The sequence below is a fragment of the Manis javanica genome, chromosome 10 (assembly GCF_040802235.1).
Source record: "Manis javanica isolate MJ-LG chromosome 10, MJ_LKY, whole genome shotgun sequence".
NCBI lineage: Eukaryota > Metazoa > Chordata > Mammalia > Pholidota > Manidae > Manis > Manis javanica.
Genome location: NC_133165.1, coordinates 80,483,664 through 80,505,222, shown reverse-complemented (window position 1 = coordinate 80,505,222; position 21,559 = coordinate 80,483,664). Strand labels below are relative to the sequence as shown.

General features: G+C 36.7%; 3 protein-coding genes across 3 annotated transcripts in view; 2 read left to right on the top strand and 1 right to left on the bottom strand.

Moving 5' to 3' along the window:
* Nucleotides 1-21,559, bottom strand: part of LOC108395021 (olfactory receptor 6C2-like) — a 109,296-nt gene that overhangs the window by 20,730 nt on the left and 67,007 nt on the right. The window contains exon 2 of the mRNA XM_073213419.1: nt 11,711-11,782. The gene's annotated coding sequence lies outside the window, so the exon portion shown is untranslated. The remainder of the gene's footprint in view (nt 1-11,710; nt 11,783-21,559) is intronic.
* LOC118972223 (olfactory receptor 6C2-like) lies at nt 3,949-6,774 on the top strand. Its single transcript, XM_073213418.1, has one exon. The coding sequence runs from the start codon at nt 4,863-4,865 to the stop codon at nt 5,793-5,795; it is 933 nt and encodes a 310-aa protein (XP_073069519.1). The 5' UTR covers nt 3,949-4,862; the 3' UTR covers nt 5,796-6,774.
* LOC108395023 (olfactory receptor 6C2-like) lies at nt 17,870-18,822 on the top strand. Its single transcript, XM_037017135.2, has one exon. It carries the CDS (start codon nt 17,879-17,881, stop codon nt 18,809-18,811), a length of 933 nt encoding a protein of 310 aa, XP_036873030.2. The 5' UTR covers nt 17,870-17,878; the 3' UTR covers nt 18,812-18,822.

The following is a 21,559-nucleotide window of genomic DNA, read 5'->3' as shown; positions in this document are numbered from 1 at the left end:
ATGATTTGGAGATATGTTCTGGTACCTATTATCACTAAACATACACCTTTGATACAATAATATCACTCCTAAGTAAATAACAGTGAAGCAAAGGAATATATATATGTCCGTGAAATGAAGTGTACAGAAATGTGCTTAACAGCATTGATTATAATATCCCCAAACTGGAATCACCCTTATGATCTTGAGTAATAAAATGAATAAATTTTTATATATCCATGTCTTTTGGAAGTGAGGGGCTGAGGTCTGGACTTATGATAAAATGGTGGATACTGAGCACAATGAGCCCAGGTCCTGAATTCTTGCTAAACAGAAGGGCAACTTTGGGTTTAACAAGGTCTCTACATGTTTTGACAATGAAGTATCAGTAGTTGAGTTATGGCAGTGATCAATAAATATATGAATACTAATTAGTTCTATCTTTATAAGCCAATGGGTGAACTATATGATCAGTAGAACAAAATAAAAAACCTTCAATTATCCTAATCATTGAAATAGAGTATCTTAAGAACTAATCATGAGACATATAAGGACAACTGAACTGAATAGACCATATAAGTATGTCCTGTAAAGGAAACCATCAGACGACCTCTATCATTTAGACAATATATAGAGGAGAACATGACAAGAATCTGATGTTATTATACTTGCATTTCTTAAACTCTGAGGACAATGACCCACAAGTGCTAGTTAATATTTTTTCTCTCTTTCTCTTTTTGTGCCAAAGTTAACTTCACTGTAGATTCATTGGCGGTTTGAATAGGATCACCAAGGACACTTTTGTTTGTTCTCTTAATTGATCCCTGGGCACTTAAGCCGAGGAAACCGATAAAGCACATGCCATTACTATTAGTGAAAACTTATGGAGCTTTTCTTTGCACATTGAGGTCAGACTATTTTTACTTCCATAGCCAAGCAGAGTTAGTAGCAGTTATTTACCCTTGTGAATTCTTTCATTCACAGAAATCAGGGAAATAATATTTAGTAGTTTAGAGATAGAAGCTATCTATCATCAGCTCTCATTTAAACTTGGTGATGAGGAGAACGAAGGGCGCCCCTCTCGGTGCCATTGCACATGCCCCTGCATTTGCAGGCCCTCTGCCTGGAAGACTCTGTGGGCCTTAAAAGTATCACAAAGTTAACTCAAAATTAGAGTTTGTAGCACCCAATGTTTCTCAGACCCAAGGCAGAACTTTGGGTTCAGTCTCTAAAATTGATGGGAGCCACCAGAAAGTAAGTATGAACTGTTTGTTATTTATGTGTCTAGATGTTTTGGAGCTGGAACCATGGAAAATGTGGAAAAGCAGTCCATGGGGCAGAGTCACAGACTCTAAGAAGGGACCAGCAGTTACTAAAGGGGGTGGGGAGGGAGCAAGAAGAGTATTAAGGGGCATTATGATCAGCACACATAATGTAGGGGGTCCACGGGGAAGGCAGTATAGCACAGAGAAGACTAGTAGTGACTCTTCAGCATCTTACTACACTGATGGACAGTGACTGCAGTGGGAGGGGTGTAGGGGACTTGGTAATATGGGTGAATGTAGTAGCCACAATGTTGCTCATGTAAAAGCTTCATAAAAATGTATGTCAATGATACCTTAGTAATACAAAAAAATAACTCTAAAGGGGCAGCTGCCCACTTATAACTACCTTTTAAATAGTTATTTAACTTATCCTTCATCATATCCAGCCTACTCACTGGGCTGCATCAGTCCTAAAAGAGTCAATAGTAGTTACTGTCATGCTTATTAGTTAGAATACATTCTAGTATCTGGACCATGTGGTATTGTTCTTTCACTGGGGCATTTAGTAAAATAACTCACATAAAAACGTGAATAAGTACATGTTTTTTTATTAATTTAAAATTTTTAAGGTCAGAGAACCATAAAGATGATTTTGTAGTGAAATGACCATTTAGAATAAAGTGGTATGCCTCACTTTTATGAAAAATATCAATGAATCAATTATCAGTTAGCATTATCTTCTCAGTAAAATATATTTAAAATAAAATCCAAAATAATAATGCCTATATTCCAAAGGCTTTGAGCTGCAGAGATTCTCCTTTACCAGTGATAGGAGTGTACACTAGAGAATATTTTCTAACGAGTAGTTTGGCAGTAAGTATGGAATGCTCTTTATTTATTATTTCTCTTTTGAGTAGTTCTTAAATGAGTAAAGCAATCTGATGAAAACAAAAAGATTTACATACAAGGATACCATCTAAAATGTTACAGAAGCAACCTTAATGTTCACTATTAGAACTATTATTTTTATCATTTCCTCCTTACATGTTGGGATATGACAAGCAAGTAAAACTGTGCGTTTTAAGAATATTTGATAATATGACGAAAATATATCAGAAGTGCTTTAAAATAAATAAAGAGAGTTTAGGTGAGGAAAACATCAAATGTTACAAATAAAATTAATTTTACACAAATAACTGCAATGCATAATTACAAATGTAGAAAGAGGTTGTAAACAAATACAAGATAGTAATAATGATGGACATTGTGATTTGATTGTAGGTTTTTTCTTTCTTATACTTTTCCATTGGTTCTAGATGAATGTAGTAAATATGTACTCATTTTATTATCGAGGATACAAATAATACTATTTTCTTTAAAGAGAAAAAATAATAAACAATCTCTATAATTTAAAATTCTCCTTGATATCAGGAAGGGAAACAATCATGGACTAAATCTCTAGTATGAAATATATTTTCTTTGGACTAAAGATTTTCCTCTAAAAGTTATCTTTCAAACAATGATGTGAACTAATTTATAAAGTTCAATCCAGCCATTTACTCAAAATTGAGGACACAAGATTGTATATTTTTGAGATACGCATGGTGTATCATGCAGTGATAATGACCAGGGGTCACTGCATTGGCCAGCAGTAAGGCACCGGTTTATACAGAAAGAGGGAGCCAAAGGGAAGATCATCAGAGATACTAACGGGGATGATGTGTGGCTCTCCAAACACCCTCATGTCTTTGCATAGAAAAACAATTTCTGCATGATCATACATTACTTATTTTCCAACACTCAGGCAAACTCCTTATCCCATATGCCCAGGTGGGCAGTCTTTCCTATGAAAGTGTCCATTAACTCTCTCACACTGGGACAGCTCTCCTCAATAGAAAAGAAACGATGCACTCCCTAAGTCCAGAGGGAAGCAGCACTTAAGGTATTTTGTAGGGAATATCTCAAAGCATCACATAAAAAAAATTCATATTACATAATAATGAATGCCTCCAGGGATATGTCATTCTAGTTGTTTATTGAAGAAACCCAGATGCCTCAGAGATACTGTTTGTGATTAGGAAACATTTAAAAAGCTAACATTTTCATTATTTGTGATTATTAGAATTAAGGATGAGAAATTGACCAAAATACTAAAATGACAGCTTTCCTGAAAACACGTAAACTTTGAGTTCACCTTAACCTGGAACAAATTCCAGATTGGACAACACTTAGAAGCACAACCTTGCCCCCAACAACTGGGAAGGTAACTGAATAGGTAGGAAAGACAAGAAATGAAAAAATACTCAGTGGTTTCCTGGAAGGCGGTAAAATGGCTTCTTTGACATGATCCTCAAAAGGAGCCACACAGGGAGGCGGTCCTGTAGGAAACTCACAAGGATAGACTGTGATTTTTCAGCTTTTAAGAATATCCACACCAAATAGTCATTTTTTATTTCTTCTCCATGTCACAGTTAATCCTTGTTAAGTATCAGTCCCTGATAATAAGTGTTTCTAAGGAAAATAAGCCCAGTCTGCTCTGTCCTTGGTTCAGAGTGTTGAAAAGCAAAGAGGAATCCTGGGAAGCAATGACAGAGACAGCTAAGATTAGGGGCATTCCTGTGGGGGAAACTGAGTCTTCAGAAACAGGAATCACGGCAAAGAAGTCAACACTTTCCACAAGCTCTATTCAGCTTCCTCTGTCGCAAGTAGCCTCAGAAGGCATTTGGGGGATGAAATATCTGTGCATAAATTACAGAACCCCAACAAGTTCCATGAAAGTCTAAGGACAGGATTTGGTTCTCTGAGGAAGACCATCAGAACATCTCATTTGTCAGGATCCTGAGAAGCCTGGGGTTGTGGGATGTTAGACAACAGACGGATATTGAAACAGGAATTCAGGAAAGGAAGCAAAACAGATTCTGGTCAAACTGGCACATGGGAGGGACACAGGCTTGAATATTTCAGCATATTAACAGATAAAAGAAGAAATTCAGGAGAGTTCTGGAGTCAGGAAATTTCATAGCAACTCTGTTCTGCTCCCTGGTCACCCACACAGTAAAGGCTTAGTTAAGGTGTTGAGATTAAGCAGTTATTTAAAGACAAGTGTTGCTAAACATGAAATATAATACAACTAAGCCTTGGTAGTATTATACTGGTGCAGGGTGTGAGAATAATTTCTAATATATTCTTCCGATGGATTGGTAAATAATATTTTTATACACCTATTTTCCAATTTATTAACAATTATGGATCTCCTACTCTTCCCTGAGGAGTGAGGATACATGATTGCTGTCCTAATCTCAGGGATATCTTTGTGGCATTTTTAAACTACTTTAAAATTGGCCCTGCACCTGAAGTGAAAATGAAAAAACTCCAGATGGATATTTTCTATAAACCACATTCTGAAGACCAAAGTGGAGTCCAGGGAAATGAGGCACGTGCAGTCACGTCTGCATCAGATTTTTGATGATGCTGCAATGGCCAATGCAGTAAAGGTTAAAAAATGTGCCCCTCTGGACTTGCTTGGCTACTTTTCTCTATACATCCTATTGAATATTATTTTATTTTCTATTCCTTAGATTCAGAGTTTATGATTTTCTAACATATCTGAAGACAGTGATGAAAAATCATTCTGCAATAACATTCATCCTACTTGGATTAACAGATGACCCAAAACTACAGGTTTTTATTTCAGGATTTCTTTTTCTCACCTACATTTTCACTGTTGCTGGAAATCTCACCATTATCCTCCTCACTTTGGTGGATTCAAATCTAAAAACACCCATGTACTTTTTCCTTCGGAATTTCTCCATCTTAGAAATAGTACTTACAGCTGTCTGTGTTCCTCGATTCCTGTATAGCCTGACAACTGGGGACAGAAGGGTTACCTTTAATGCTTGTGCTGTCCAATTATTTTTTATCATCCTCACTGGGGCAGCAGAATTTTTCCTTCTAACTGCCATGTCCTATGACCGCTACGTGGCCATCTGCAAGCCCCTGCACTACACCACCATCATGAGTGACAGGGTTTGCACCATTCTTGTCCTTTTGTGTTGGCTGATTGGGTTAATTGTCATACTCCCCCCGCTTAGCCTCGGAGTTCAGCTGGATTTCTGTAACCCCTATCTCGTTGACCATTTTGTCTGTGATGTATCTCCTGTTCTGAAGATTATGTGCTCAGACACTCAATTTATAGAGCAGCTCGTGGTAATCATGGCTGTGCTGACCCTCATTTTCACATTAGTCTGTGTAGCTGTGTCCTACACATACATCATCAAGACTATTTTAAGACTCCCTTCAGCTCAGCAAAGACAAAAGGCTTTCTCCACCTGTTCCTCCCACATGATTGTAGTTTCCATCACCTATGGAAGTTGCATCTTCATGTATATGAAACCAGCAAAGGAAGGCGTGGCCATGAATAAGGTGGTGTCCTTGCTCAACACGTCAGTCATCCCTCTGATGAACCCCTTCATTTATACTCTGCGGAACAAGCAAGTCAAACAAGCCTTCAAGGACTCAATAAAAAAGATGGCATTTCTTTCACGGAACTAGGAAACTCAAAATAATTTAAAAATTAAAATAAATACGTATATTTTGTCTTTTACTACGTTTTTTCATTCAAGTCAACAATACAGTACTGAAATTACATTTTGATTAACCACTGAAGTTTCTTTTCTATTACTCTTAGACCCACAGACTTAAGTCAGCATTATGGCCTTAATTCAAACAGACCTTCTTTTATGATGGTTCACTTTCATAATTGAGCATGAATATAGATTTTCAGAAAGCCCAAACAATACTCCATATAGAAAGGAAGTAACAAAAATTTAGGTTGCATTTTTGTCCATTCATTTCTTTAAATTAGTGGCTTGTATAGGTCAAAAATTATTTATCTCAACATTCCTTCCTAGAGTACCATCAACTCTCTCAAGAAGAGTGGGTAGATGGAATTTGTTTCTCGTTTTTTGTAATGCAAACCACTGTGCTGTAGACTAAGGTGTAACTATTGCATTACACTAAATTGTAGTTAGAGTGGAACTTGTTTTTTGGTGTTTTCATTTTTTTATTTTTGGCATTATAGTCCTTTACTTTTACCAGTTTCATTGAAATATAATCGACATATAGCATTGTAGAAGTCTTAGGTGTACAACACAATTATTTGATATATGTGTATATTGTGAAATGTTCACTAAAATAAGTTTAGTTAACATCCCTTACTCATAGAATCACAATTCTTTTCTTGTGATAAAAATTTTTTTTTAAATATTTGCTCCCATTCTAACTTTCAAATAAACAATAGAGTGTTGGTAACTATAGTTAACATACTGTGTACATTATATCCGTGGAACTTATTTATAAGTGGAAATTTGTACCTTCACCATCTTTGCCCATTTCTCCAAGTACACCAATCATCGATCTGTCTTTTGATTCTTTGCAATTGATATTTTTAGATTCCATTTATAAATAATATGACATGATATTTGTCTTTCCTTCTGACTTATGTCAATTAGTATAAGGCCATCGAGGTCCATTTATATTTTAAAAAATAGCAAAATTTCCTTCTTTTTTAAGGCTTAATCATACTTTTGGTACATTGATAAGTTTAACCCAATGCAATATTACTTCTCAACTTATCATGATTTCAAAATTCTTATGACCCATTCCCATAAATATTATTCAGGTTTCTGTTGGTTAAATTAGCACTCTTGAAATTCTTTCGGTGTCTGTATCACTTCCTCCCACGTCACACTCTGTACCTGAGGCGTGGGAGTCTGTTTGAACCTGAGTCTGGTTGTTGCACTACAAGCAATGAGATAAGGTGGGGGAGGGTCTTGAACAATTTCAGGACGTTTTTTCAAGAAAACTACCTCAAAGTAGATCACTATAGATTCTTCAGACAGGAAGAGATCAACCTTTGAGACAAGATATAAGTGTTTGCTTCTCTGGGGTTTCAGTGGAATCTATCTATTCATTGTGCCCTCTGTGAAATCCTCGTGACTATAAATTCAATTTGCACTGAAATTAATTCATCCTCAAAATTAAGCATATGTTGGTTTCCAAAAGTCCTGTAACTGCAGGAGATACAGGCTTCTTTTTGGGAAGTCATAGTTTTCTGAGTTCTTTTGCATGCGTACCTTGAGGTGGGAATTTAAAATCCTAAAATTATCACTTTTCTCTTTCCACATTCTCCAGATACTTAGAAATAAACAACCAAAGTTACAGTTTTTATTTTTCTCATTTTCCACTAAAATATTCTGTGAAAGTAGCCACTTGGTAAAAGCAAACCACAAGGGCTGCACACATTCAAGGGTCCACAAAGCCCTTCTCCTCATAGGAGGGTTGCAAACCATGATGGATATTTCTGCAAATTAAGTTTAATATGTTCTTGACTAATGTCTAAGCTAGACTGCAAGATCTTAGCTGGCACCTTATCTCCTGATGGTCTTTCCTGTATTCCTGCCACGAAGACCCACCCCCCAAAATAATAAATTCTATTAGGAGGTAGAGACAGCCACTCATTTCATAAGGTAGGCACAAGCACACTATGTTGCCAAACAAAAACATTTTCATGAGATGACAAAATATAATCATAACAAACTAAACATTTATAGGAATACTAAGAAAAGCAAAGCATCTAGCTAGAACTAATAGTCATTCTAGATTTTTAAAAATCTAGAACTTTAGAAAGTGTTTCAATATGAGGAAAAGAGCATAGGAAGAAGTAGAGTAACAGGGAATATGTGTGTTCTCCTAGCTTAAACCTCTAAAATTTGAAACCAAATATTAGAACCGTTTTCCAAACAATTGGCATCAGGAAGGAAGGACAGTGAATACCTGAGAGATGATTACGTCGGTTTATTTCCTGGAGACACTGCAGGCAGGGGCCCCCTGTGGAGCCCATCCGTCTGCTGGAGCAGCTAAGGTGCAGGCGGTAGTCAGGAGGCTGAAGTTCACAAGCAGTACCAAGAGGTGGGAGAGGCAGGCAGGGAGACCCGATGATCTATAGGCAGCCCATCGGGAGCATTCAGCTGAGCATGTGCGTGTAAGGAAATTACCTGATAGAGGCAAGAAATACCTGAAAAGATTTCAAGGAACAATATCCTGAGCTCACAAAAGAATGGAAATGGCTCCTATTCACACCAAACAGAATTTAAAATTTCATGATTTACTTGGTGTAATTCAGAAAGATTTGCCTCAGTTTTGAGAAAAGAAATCTAGGCTAAACCCTGCTCTGGTCCAGGTTAACATAGACTAACGCAGACCCTGAAAGGATAAAGCTATTTCCAAGTGATGTAAATGATGCCAGACAAGCCTAAAGAACCTTTACAGGGATAGAAATACATCCAACCTTCAGGAAGGTAAATTCATAGTGCCTGACATAATGAAAATTCACCAGACAAGCAAAGAAGCAGGAAATACAACCTTTTCTGAGAAAAATAATCAAAACAAACAGACCCCAAAATGGCACAAATGATAAAGTAAAATACAGCTAAGTATAATCTTCAATTTAAAAAAGTAATACTAATGTGGCATTTGAAGAAATAATAAAATAAAATACATTTAAAATATTAATTGTAACTGTACTCTGTATGTTGAAAAGGTTGAACATGTTAAATAAAAACATGAAAATTTTTACAAAGATGCAAACCAAATTTATAGAGATGCAAACTATATCCTAGCTTGAATAGTTTTGATATCAGTTAGATATTGAAGAATAAACATTTAGTTAACTGGAAGAAATAGTAATAAAATTTCTCTTTATGAAACATACAATGAAAAAGAAAAAGTATTGATTAGAAAAGTATTGCTTCTTTTCAATATTCTCTTATTTGAGGAAGGTGTTCTGTCTGTTTTGTGTTTTTGTGTTTTATTTGGAGGAATTGGGTTCACTATTAAATTAATATTTTGCAATAAAATTCCCAATCCTTTCAGCATTGGTAAGGAAATGTTAAGAGTGAACTTATGCTTAGATTTCCTGAAACACCTAACCTCATTTTCTTTATCAAGATTATCAACTCAAAGTAGTTTCTTTACAAGGAGATGAAAGGGGTGATTTGATCATGTCAGTACTAAATGGAAGCCCAAATCAAGTCCAGAAGAAGACAAAATTAGATAGAATCTGAAGAAAATGTGCTTAGGAATCCTGACATCAGTGTTCCCCTAATACTTTGAGAGCAAAATCTTTTGACTAAGTCATTAAAGGTTTGTTTCACTTGATTTGTTCCCCAGGATGTAAATGAATGGGTTTAACATGGGGGAAATGGAAGTAGCAAGAATTGATTCTCCCTTATTAATGGCCATTTCATCTTTTGCTGAAGGTTTGGTATAAGCAAGGATGCAGCTGCTATAGGTGATAGAAACCACGATAATGTGGGAAGAGCAGGTGGAAAAGGCTCTTGTCCTCTGCTGGGCAGAGGGGAGTCTTAGAATGGTTCTGATGATGTACATGTAGGACAGAACCACACACACCAGAGTCATGAGGAAAGTCATCACAGCACAGACAATAACCATCTGCTCTATGAGCCATGTATCTGAGCATGAGATCTTCAGCATAGGGTTAGCATCACATGCTTAGATTTCCTGAAAAAAGTGGTCAATGGCATTAGAGGCACAGAATTCCAGGTCCAGTCCCAAGCTAAGTGGCGGCGACATGATCAACAGAGTAGTCATCCAACAGCAGAAGACGAGCCTTTTGCAGACCCTGTAGCTTATAATCGTCATGTAATGCAGGGGTTTGCAGATGGCTACATATCGATCAAAGGACATGGTAGTCAGGAGAAAAAATTTCATTACTCCAAAATCATCTGTAAGAAATAGTTGGCATATACAAGCATTATAGGTAATAGTCCTGTCACATGTTGATATACTGTACAAGAATCTAGCAATACAGGCAGAAGTGAATGAGATTTCTAGGAAGGAAAAATTTTGGAGAAAAAAATACAGTGCAGTTTATAGGTGAAAATCCACTAATGTGAGGGTGCTACTGTTCAGGTTTCCAGTTACACTCAACATGTAGGTAATCAGTAGAAATATAAAAACCAGACTCTGTAGCTGAGGGTCATCTGTCAATCCCAGGAGGATGAAACAGGTTAGAGATGTGTGCTTTCTCATTCCTGGGTCCTGGCTTTTGTCCAAACTGCATGTAACACTGAGGGAAGTAAGATCTGAGAAGATAGTGGGGAAAAATGTGTTAAAATGGTTTTTGTTCAGAAAAGCCAAGCAATGTATTTTACATGTGTTTTGTTTTTCTTCATAATGAATTTTAAAAATAATTCATACTTACTTCCTCTGATAACAGATCACTAGATGGGTTAGAAACCTGGCTTTCAAATGTTTTTACTACAACATATGGTAAGATAGACACTTTATACTGTAGCCCAGTGTACATGCTCAAACACACACACACACACACACACACACACACACACACACACACACACAAATACATGCTTACAGACATATATCTGAAAGAAAAATTTTAATAAAATACTAACCCTCAGATGCCCTGCTTTCCAACATTTATGTTCTAATGTACTTCACTAAAAATAAATATAAATATCATCAAATTGATTTTATAGTCAACTAAATAGTCATGACCTGCATTTGGAAAAAAATAGTTTTTACGCATTTTTAAATAATATAGTCCAAGGAAAGGATAATATTTCCATGATAGTTTTTTAAATGTGCACTATCTTCTTAATTTTCACTTTGGAATACAGTGGTTTAGCACACTTGTGTCCCTTAAGAATATTTCCCTTATCACTCACCAAAATTTTATTTATTTCATCATCTGCTGGAAGCCTTTTTTTCCCTTAATAAGTTGAAAATATATGAGGTGTGTTTATCACACAAGATGTTCCTAGATCCACCCACCAATGCAGTTGAAGACCCCATTCCACTCCAGGAGTCATTTTTCATGGACTATCTGTCTTGAAAGGAAAACTTTAGCAAGTTGTTTGTTTTTTTCCCCTCCCACTTTCTCCATCTCTCTGCTGATTCTTACCTGTTCCTGGCTCTTTGTGACTCATTCCTCTCTTTTCTACTTGTATTCCTCAGAAGAGTCCTTCCAAATGTCCCAGGCCACATTAAGAGCTTTCTATGTGTTTTTTTTCATACTCTGTTCTTAACAGGTGATGTAAAAAAAATTGCTGGAAACAGGATTTTTATCTTGCTTAATGTATTAACCACAGGTTGAAGGGGACTGAGATGTAGAGTTAATTCAAGGTAATATTACCCTCAGACCTAGATCAAATTATTATTTATTATGTGGGCTCAATTTTAACACTACTCTGACAACTCTTACTTTTACCATATCATTAACTCTGATTTAGGAGATTCTTGTTGGCTTTTATGTGTGCTGGAGGAAATGTTCTGAGTGGCTCCTGAGTCACACCATAACCTGACTATACACTCAGCATATACACAAACACTTTCATTAAGGTAAAAAAATAAAATAAAAGTGTTACCTGACTTATCACTGTGTTGGACAGCAAAATAGCTTTCCTTTTATGGATTCCATTCATGCTTCCACAATACACCTGCCAGAAACATATTAACACCAGAGATTAAAACTCTTAAATTCTGCATTTTGTTGAACAGCTGCTCTGTGGTTCGTCCTTAGTGAGTACCAGCTACGCTAACAACACTAATACCTGTTTAAAGGATTTCCTTTTCCAATGCTTGTTTAAGGCCATGAATAAATTGAACAAAAAAACCCCACATCATTTGTTATATAAATTCTAACACACTGGCTAAATTAAGTTTCACTTACTTGTTTTAAAATAGTCCTTTTTTTCAGAAGTAGGATGTACTCTGTACCCACCATCTGCCCACATCCTATAGTAAATCTCCAAGAGTTTATTGATTTTGGCAAAGGGATAGAGGGATGACTGTTCTGATGTTTTAGGATGAGCAGGGTGCTCCCAATAATATAAGCGTCATACCACTTACAAGAAATTAAATAAACAGTAACAACAGATTAAGTAATTAAAATAATTAAATAGAATAATAGACTCAAGATATAGAAAAAGATACATATACAGGCCACCGACCTCTCTTGTCTTCAGTTTTAACACAACTGTGCCTTACACAAGTCTGGAAACTTTAAGCCATGCTCCTAAATACCTTGAAAATAAATTGACACCCTTGTTTGATTAATATATATTTACTTCTTTTAGCTTTTATAAAACTGAACATTTTTGAGAGTACAGGGATCTAAATTTGTCAGCAGATGATTTCCAATTCAAGGTTGCTTCATTTCATGTATTTTAAGGTAACCTACTGTTGATATACAAATCCAGCCCTATCAAAGTCTTCAATCAATTCAAACTTATCAATTCTCATTTCTTTATACCACAATTCAATTAACCATTCTTTAATTTTGGTAAAATGTATAAAACCATTTCTAAAAATAACTAATTTTCTAGGTCTCTTAAAGACTGCAGACATAGTGGTTTCAGTTGATTATTTATCCTTGACATCCTGAGGGTTGGAAGAATGAAGAAATGCTTGAATAGGCTTCTAAGTAGACTTCTGGTCTCTCTTAGTCATGGACACATACACACTGAACATGTGTGGCTCAGATGGCATTGGTTTACCTGATCATTTCATTTCTAACAATAGATCAGGACTTTCCTTCTGTGGGTAAAATTGAGTATTTCCAGAATCTCTTGCCAGACCTTAGTGCATCTCCATATCAACAGGTGTTTCCAAGGAGTGGAGAGATTAGTCCACCTCCATATCAATAGATAATTACAAGGGGGAGGGAGGGCATATCTGGACCAGAGAGGTTGAGTGGAGTCACTTTTTGCAGCCAGGTCATGGGAGACATGGGTGAGCAGAAATGGATGACAGCTTGTAATCAATACATGGGTTTCTACTACTTTATTTCTCCCTTTAACTGATTTCACTTGCAAAGGTATTTTGCCCTGGGGTTTCCCCCTGGAGTTACAACTATTAAGGCATTTGTGTTATTTTGAAAGGCAGTCCATGGTCTCGGGGAATATCAGACGTCCCTCTGGTTAGATAAACATGATGTTTGGATGTTCCTAAACCCAGTGAGAATTTTTTACAATAAAAAGATAGATTTATTTTTTATGTGCCAAACATGAAACCAAGTGAATAAACACAAGTTCCAGGCAAATTAGGCTCTAAAGTTATTTGTGAATCTTTTGTGTAATCTTTTGGCAAAGATCCTAAAATAGGCAGCTGTGGGGACAGTGTCCTCAGAGAATTGAAGATTCCACAATGATATTCAACACAGGACTTTACACGAAATAGAAGTCTAATGAAAATGTGCAAGCCTACCTTTTCCTCCTTTTATTCTGTAGCTCCTAAATGCTGTAACAGAATACAACTACCTCTTTTTTCCTTTTGTAACATACTTTACCTTGAGTAATTGCTCTTTACTATTAGAAAACATCTGGATAAAAAATGGAAAAATTAAACTTAAAAGTAATAATCACTCTTAATGTCTCAGGCTATATACTCCCATCAATTTCCTGTGTAAATATATTCATATTATATTCCTCTCTCAATAATTGACCCACATTTATAAAAGATCTGAAGGCCTTTCCACAGTGAGTGTGATTGTTGTGATGATAAGAAGGTGTATGGAATTTTTAATATTTATTTTGGATAGGGAGATGGGCTGTGAGCCAGCACAGGAAGTTACATGCACATGCTGATTCTGCGGCTCCAGCTCAGACTTCTGTTCTCAGCTACTGGGTTTTATGAAAGCTGGCACTGAGGAGCATTGTGGAAGTGTGGGGTTGAGCTCTGGACTTAGGATAAAATGGTGGATACTGAGCATAGTGCACCCAGGGCCTGCATTCTTGATAAGCAGAATGACTTTGGGATTAGCAAGGTCCCTGCATGTTTTGAAACTGAAATATCAGTAGTTGAATTACAGCAGCAATTAATGAATACTAACGAGTTCTACCTTAATAGGGCCCATAGATGAACTATATGATCAGCAGAATAAAATAATTAACTTTTAATTCTCCTAATCATTGTAATAGAAGATCTTTAGAGCTAGTTATGATATATCTGGAAAGGACTGACTTGAATAGACCATATATGTCCTATAGCAGAAATCATCAAATGACCCCTACAATTTAGACAATGTAAAGACAAGAAAGCACGACAAGAATCAAATTGTCATTTTATCGTTCGACTTTTTTTTTTTGGCTGCAACAGATGTTATTATACCTGCATTTCCTAACTCTGTGGACACTGCCCCACAAGTACAGACTAATTTTTTATTTTCTCTTTTATTTTTGACATAGTCAATTTCCCTGTAGGTTCATTAGTGGTTTGAATAGGATCACCAAGGACATTTTTGTTTGTTTACTTAATTGTTCCCTGTGCACATAAGTGAAGGAAACCCATAAAGCACATTCTATTTCTGAAAAGTTATAGAGCAGTCCATTTCTTTGCACACTGAGGTCAGACCATCTTTGCTTTCACATCCAGGGAGAGTTGCTAGCATTTATTTGCTCTTTTCCATTCTTCCAGTTACAGAATTCAGGGAAATATTACTTAATAGCTTAATGAGAGATAGGAGCTCTCATCAGGCTCCATTTAAACTTGGTGATGAGAAGAGCGAAGGGTGCCCCTCTTGGTGCCATTGCACATCCCCCTGCATTTGCAGGCCCTCTGCCTGGAAGAGCCTGCAGGGCTTTGGAAGTATGACAAACTTAACTCAAAATTAGAGCTGGTAGCACCTAATGTTTCTCAGAATCAAGGCAGACACTTTGGGTTTAATTTCTAAAACAACGGGGAACCACGAGAAAGTAAGTATGAACCATTTATTATTTATGTGCCAAAAAGTTTGGGAAATGGAACCATGGAAATTGCATAAAATCAGTTCCTGGATATAGGCAATGATGTTAGATATTTCTACCAGAAAATCTGAGTCCAAGAAGTATCTTCATATTCAGATAGGATATGAAAATTAATCTTTGAAATGCCACTTTGTTCTATATAACATGATAATGAGTCTGAACATGACTCTTGAGCAGTGCTCTTGGAATGGATCAGAATTTAGAATGAGACCAGCTGTGTACATGGCTGGAGAGTGGAGTGACTGCCAGGCTGTAATGGTATAATGGAAGGGGCCAAAATAGATATCAAAAAATGTTCCTCCATTATTCATAGACTCTTAGAACATGACAGCTAGAGATAACTTTCAGGGGGCAGCTTCCCATTTTCAACAACCTGCTAATTAGTTATTTAACTTATCCTTGAATATATCAAGCCCATCCTTTGTGCTGCCTCAGTCCTACAGAGGTCAATAGTAGCTACTGTCATGGTCATTAGGTTAGAATGCATTCAAGGATTTGGAGTCTCTGATATTATTGCTCTTTTGCTGATGCATTCAATAAAATAACTCAAATAAAAATGTGATTAAGTATATGTTTGTTATTAATTTATAACATATTAAGATCAGGGAAATATAAAGATGATGATTTTGTAGTGAAATAAACATTTGGACTAAAGTGGCATGCCTCACTTGTAAAAAAAATACCCATGAAATAATTATCAGGTAAGATTATCTTGTCAGTAAAATATATTAAAAATAAAATCCAGAATAATAATGCCTAATTGTTGAAGGCTTTGGATGAAAGAGATTCTCACTTACCCATGGAAGGAGTATATACACGTGGGCACACTATTTCTTGTGTGTGTTGTCACTCAATTCTTCTGATTTATTTGCCAAAATAACATCAACTTGACAAGGTGTTTAGATCCTCCTCCAATTTTTTTTTGACTTTTTATTAAGGGATTAATATACACCTTTATGAAGGTTTCACATGAAAAAACAATGTGGTTACTACATTTACTCATGCTATCAAGTCCCCACCCATACCCCAATGCAGTCACTGTCCATCAGCATGTGGGAACATTTTTTAAAGGACTAGTTTGGCAGTAAATATGGGAGGATATTTATTCAACATTTCTCTTTTGATTGGTTCTTAAATGAGAAATTAATCTGATGAAGACAAAAAGATTTACATACAAGAATGCCCTCTAAATCACTGCATAGTAAATGGAAGCATTCTTAATATCCCAGAGATACTGTTTGAGTAAGAAAGCATTTGAAAGATAATATTTTCATTTATTTGTGATTATTAGAATTGATTAAGGATGACCTATTGCCCTAAATCCTAAAATTATATCTTTTCTGGAAATACTTCAACTTTAGATCCAGTTTGAGATAGGTCAAATTCACCTCTGACACTTGTTTGAAGTACAATATTGCCCCAATCTTGGGAAAGGTAAGTGAGTAGGTAGGAAATGTGAAAATGAAAATATACTCAAGGGTTTCCTGGAAGGTGTAACAATGGCTTCTTTGACAAGATTCCTGAAAAGAAGCTACACAGGGAGGCAGTCTTGTAAGGAAACTCAAAAGGTTAGATTCTGATTTTTCAGCTTTTAAAAATATCCACATTGAATAGCCAATTTTTATTTCTTCTATGTATCATATTTAAGCCTTGTTAAGTATTAATGCCTGATAATAACTGTTCTTAGGAAAATAAGCACAATCTGAAGAGCAAAGAGGTGTCCTGGGGCAATGATGAGGGACATTCCCAGGGCCAAAGTGAGTCTCCAGAGAAAGGAATCACGCAAAGAAGTCAACTCTTTCCCCAAATGGTATTCACCTTCCTCTGACTGTTTTGGAGAATATAGATTTTATGTTATTAGTAGAGGCTTCAGAAGGCATTTGGGAGAGGAGTCATCTCTACATAAATTACAGAACTTTAGGATCATGGAAGCCTAAGGACAGGATTTGGTTCTCTGAGGAACACCATCAGAACATCCCATTTGTCAGGATCCTGGGAAGGCTTGAACTAGGTGGGGTGTTAGAAAACAAATGGATATTGAAACAAGAATTCAAGAAAGGAAATAGAACAGATGCTGTTCAAACTGATAACTGGGAGAGAGACAGACTTGAATATTTCAGTATATTTACAAGGAGACTACAATGAAATCCTGGAGATGTATGGGAGTCAGGATATTTCATAGTAACTCTGTGGTACTGCTCGCTGGTCACCCAAACAGTGACAGCTCCTCTAGGATACTGAGGAGATTAAAGACAAGTGGAAGACAAGTGTGGCAAAACTTGGAAAATAATACATCTAAGCCCTGGGGGTATTATATTGTTGTAGGTTATAAGAATAACTGGCTGATATGATATTCTGACAGATGGGGAAATAAAACTTTTATGCAGATATTTACCTACTTATTAACATTTGTGGATCTCCTACTCTACACCGAGGAGGGAGGACACCATGACGGCTGCCCTAATCTTAGGGGACTGGGACATCCTAGTAGCATTTTCTATCTACTTTAAAACTGGCCTTGCCCCTGTGCTGGAAATGAAATGTTAGAAGGATATTTTCTATAAACCACATTCTGAAGACCAAGGTAAAACAGAGTCCAGGAATATAGCAAGTGCAAGCATTTCTACATCAGGTTATTGATGAATCACTAAAGGTTAAATGTGTGTTTCTATTGATTTGCTTGGCTACTTTCCTCTGTACAGATTATTGAATATTATTTTTATAATCTATTCCTCAGATTCAGAGTTTATGATTTACTAATAGAAACACATTACATATCTGAAAACAGTGATGAAAAATCATTCTTCAATAACATTTATCCTACTTGGATTAACAGATGACCTACGACTACAGGTTTTTCTTTTAGTATTTCTGTTTCTCACCTACATTTTCACTGTTGCTGGAAATCTCATCATTGTGCTCCTCACTCTGGTGGACTCTCATCTTAAAACACCCATGTACTTTTTCCTTCGGAATTTCTCCATCTTAGAAATAATACTCACAACTGTCTGTGTTCCTCGATTCCTGTATAGCCTGACAACTGGGGACAGAAGGGTTACCTATAATGCTTGCATCATCCAGTTATTTTTTATCATCCTCATTGGGGCAGCAGAATTTTTTCTCCTAACTGCCATGTCCTATGACCGCTACGTGGCCATCTGCAAGCCCCTGCACTACACCACCATCATGAGTGACAGGGTTTGCACCATTCTTGTCCTTTTGTGTTGGCAGATTGGGTTAGTTGTCATACTTCCCCCACTTAGCCTAGGAGTTCAGCTGGATTTCTGTAACTCCTATCTCGTTGACCATTTTGCCTGTGATGCATCTCCTCTTCTGAAGATTGTTTGCTCAGACACTCAATCTGTAGAGCAGCTTGCCCTCGTCATGGCTGTGCTGACCCTCATTTTTACATTAGTCTGTGTAATTGTGTCCTACATATACATTATTAAGACTATTTTAAGACTCCCTTCAGCTCAACAAAGACAAAAGGCTTTCTCCACCTGTTCTTCCCACATGATTGTAGTTTCCATCACCTATGGAAGTTGCATCTTCATGTATATGAAACCAGCAAAGGAAGGCGTGGCCGTTAATAAGGTGGTGTCATTGCTCAACACGTCAGTCATCCCTCTGATGAACCCTTTCATTTATACTCTGCGGAACAAGCAAGTCAAACAAGCCTTCAAGGACTCAATAAAAAAGATAGCATTTCTTTCAAAGCTTTAGGAAACCTACAAAGACATTACAAATTTTAAATATGTACATATAAATGTCTCATCTTTTACTATGTGTTCAAATTGAAGTCTGTAATACAGTCCTGAAATTATAGTCTGATTGAACACCAAAGTTTATTTTCTATTACTCTTAAACTCACAGACTTAAGTAACCATTATTGCCTTCATTCAAATAGACTTTTTTATAATGGTTCCTTTGCTAACTGACAATGAATATGAATTTTCTTAAAGTCCAAACAACACCTCATCACTCTTATGTCTGAAATGCAAGAAAAGCAATAAAAATTTTGATTGCATTTTTGTCTATTCATTTATTTAAATTAATAGATTGTTCAAGGCAAAAATTATTTACCTCAATATTCCTCCCTGGTCTAGCATTAACTTTCTCAAGAAGAAGAGGTAGATATAATTTTTCATGTTTTTGTAATGCAGACCACCCTGCTACAGACTGAGGGGGAACTATTGCATTATACTAACTTGTTATAAAAGTGGAATATTTTTGGGGTGTTCTTCTTTTTTTATTTTTGGCATTATAGCCCATTACTTTTTTCCAGTTTTATTAAAACATAATTGACATATACATTATACCAGTCTTAAGTTATGCAGTAATTATTTGATATATGTATATATTGAGAAATTATGGCCACAATAAGTTAATATCCATCACTCCCATAGTTACAATTTTTTCTTGTGATGAGAAATTTTTAAGATCTACTCTCAGCAATAATAGGAACAATAGAGTGTTGGTAACTATAGTCAAGATGCTGTACATTACATCCCTGGAACTTATTTATAACTGGAGGTTTATGCCTTCTGACCACCTTTGCCCATTACCCCGCTCTTTATCTCTGCAGGCCACCAGTGTGTTCTCTGTTCCTGTGCATTTAGCTTTTTTAAATTCCACATATACGTGATATCATGCAGTATTTGTCTTTTTGTCTGCCTTACATTGGATGCCCTCAAGGTCCAAACGTTGTCAAAATCGCAATATTTCCTTCTTTTTTAAGAAAGAATACTTTTTTTTCACATCAGTAAATTTAACCCAAACAATGTTACTTCTCACCTCACCCTGATGACAAAACCCTAATGATGAATTCCCGGGGACATGCCTCAGGTTTTGTTGATAAACATTAGCTTTCTTGAAATTCTTTTGGTGTATCTAGTACATATTCCAGGTAATACTGTGTGCCCCATGCCTGAGAGTCTGTTTGAATATGAGTCTGGTTATTGCTTTCCAAACAATGAGAAAAAGGGGGTGGTGGTGGGGGAACAAGCTCAGCATTCTCCTGAAAGAAAACTATCTCAAAGTAGGTCATTGTAGGTTCTTCACACAAGAAGAGTTCAAACCTTTATGCAGGATATAAGTGTCTGCTTCTATGGGACGTCAGTTTAATCTACCCATTCATTGCATCCTCTAGTAAACCCTGCTGGTGTGAATTCAATTTGCACTGAAATTAATTCATACACAAAATTGGACTTGACTTGCTTTCAAAAAGTCATATAGCTACAGGAGATACTAGCTTCTTTTACGGAAGTCATAGTTTTCTGACTTCTTTTTCATATCTTCAGGTGGGAATTTAAAATCCTGAGATAACCACTTATCTTTTCCACACTCTCCAGATGCTTATAAATCAACAGCTGCAGTTACAGTTCTTATTTTCCTCATTTTCCACTGCAACATTCCATGAAAGTAGCCACTTGGTAAAAGCAAATCACAAGGGCAGCACACAGTCAAGGGCCAACAAACGCATCTCCTCACAGGAGGGCTGCAAACCACCATAGATTTTTTTTGCAAATTAACTTTAATGTGTTCTTGAGTTATGTCTAAGCTAAACTGCAAGATTATAGATGGCACCTCATCTCCTGATGGCCTTTCCTGCTATTCCTGCCACCAGCACCCACCCCAAATAATAATAAACTCTATCAGGCAGCAGAGAGAGCTACTCGTTTCATGAGGTGAGGGGCCAGCATACGGTGCTGCCAAACAAAAAGAGTTTCAAGAGTGAGAAAATATCATCACAACCAATCACAGATTTACAGGAATACTAAGAATAAGCAAATCATCTAGTTAGAATTATTAGTCACTCTAGATTTTCAAAAATCTAGAACTTCAGAAATATTTCAATATGAAGAAAAGAGCATAGGAAGATAGTAGGCTTAACTGGAAATGGAGTCACAGGGAGCATATGGGACCCCCAAGCTTTAACCGCTAAAAATTGAAGCAAAATATATTGAACCCCCATTTTACGAGTATTTGACACCAGACAATGAAGCACAGTGTTCCCTGAGAGATGATTACCTCAGCTCACCTCCTGGAGACATGCAGGCGGGGGACCCATGTAGAGCCCACCAGTCTGCCAGAGTGGAGCAGGTATAGATGATAGGATGGGGAGGCTGACGTTCACAGGAATGCACTCCAAGAGGCGGGAGGGGCATGCGGAGGGATATCTGGAGATCTATAGACAGTCCATCGTGAGCATATATGTGTAAGGAAATTATGTGATGGAGATAAGAATCACCCAAAACGATTACAAAGAACACTATTCTGAGCTCACACAAGTTTGGAAATGGTTCCTAGTCACACCAAACAGAATTTAAAATCTCATAATTTACTGGGTATAATTCAGAAAGATTTGCCACAGTTCTGGGGGAAAAAAATCACTTGGCTGAACTTTGCTCTGCTCTAGTCTAACACAGACTAACACAGAACCTGAAAGGACAAACCTGTCTGCAAGTGGAG

Coding starts and splice junctions, on each gene's coding strand:
- LOC118972223 (XM_073213418.1), top strand. CDS start 4,863: ATGAAAAATCATTCTGCAATAACATTCATCCTACTTGGATTAACAGAT.
- LOC108395023 (XM_037017135.2), top strand. CDS start 17,879: ATGAAAAATCATTCTTCAATAACATTTATCCTACTTGGATTAACAGAT.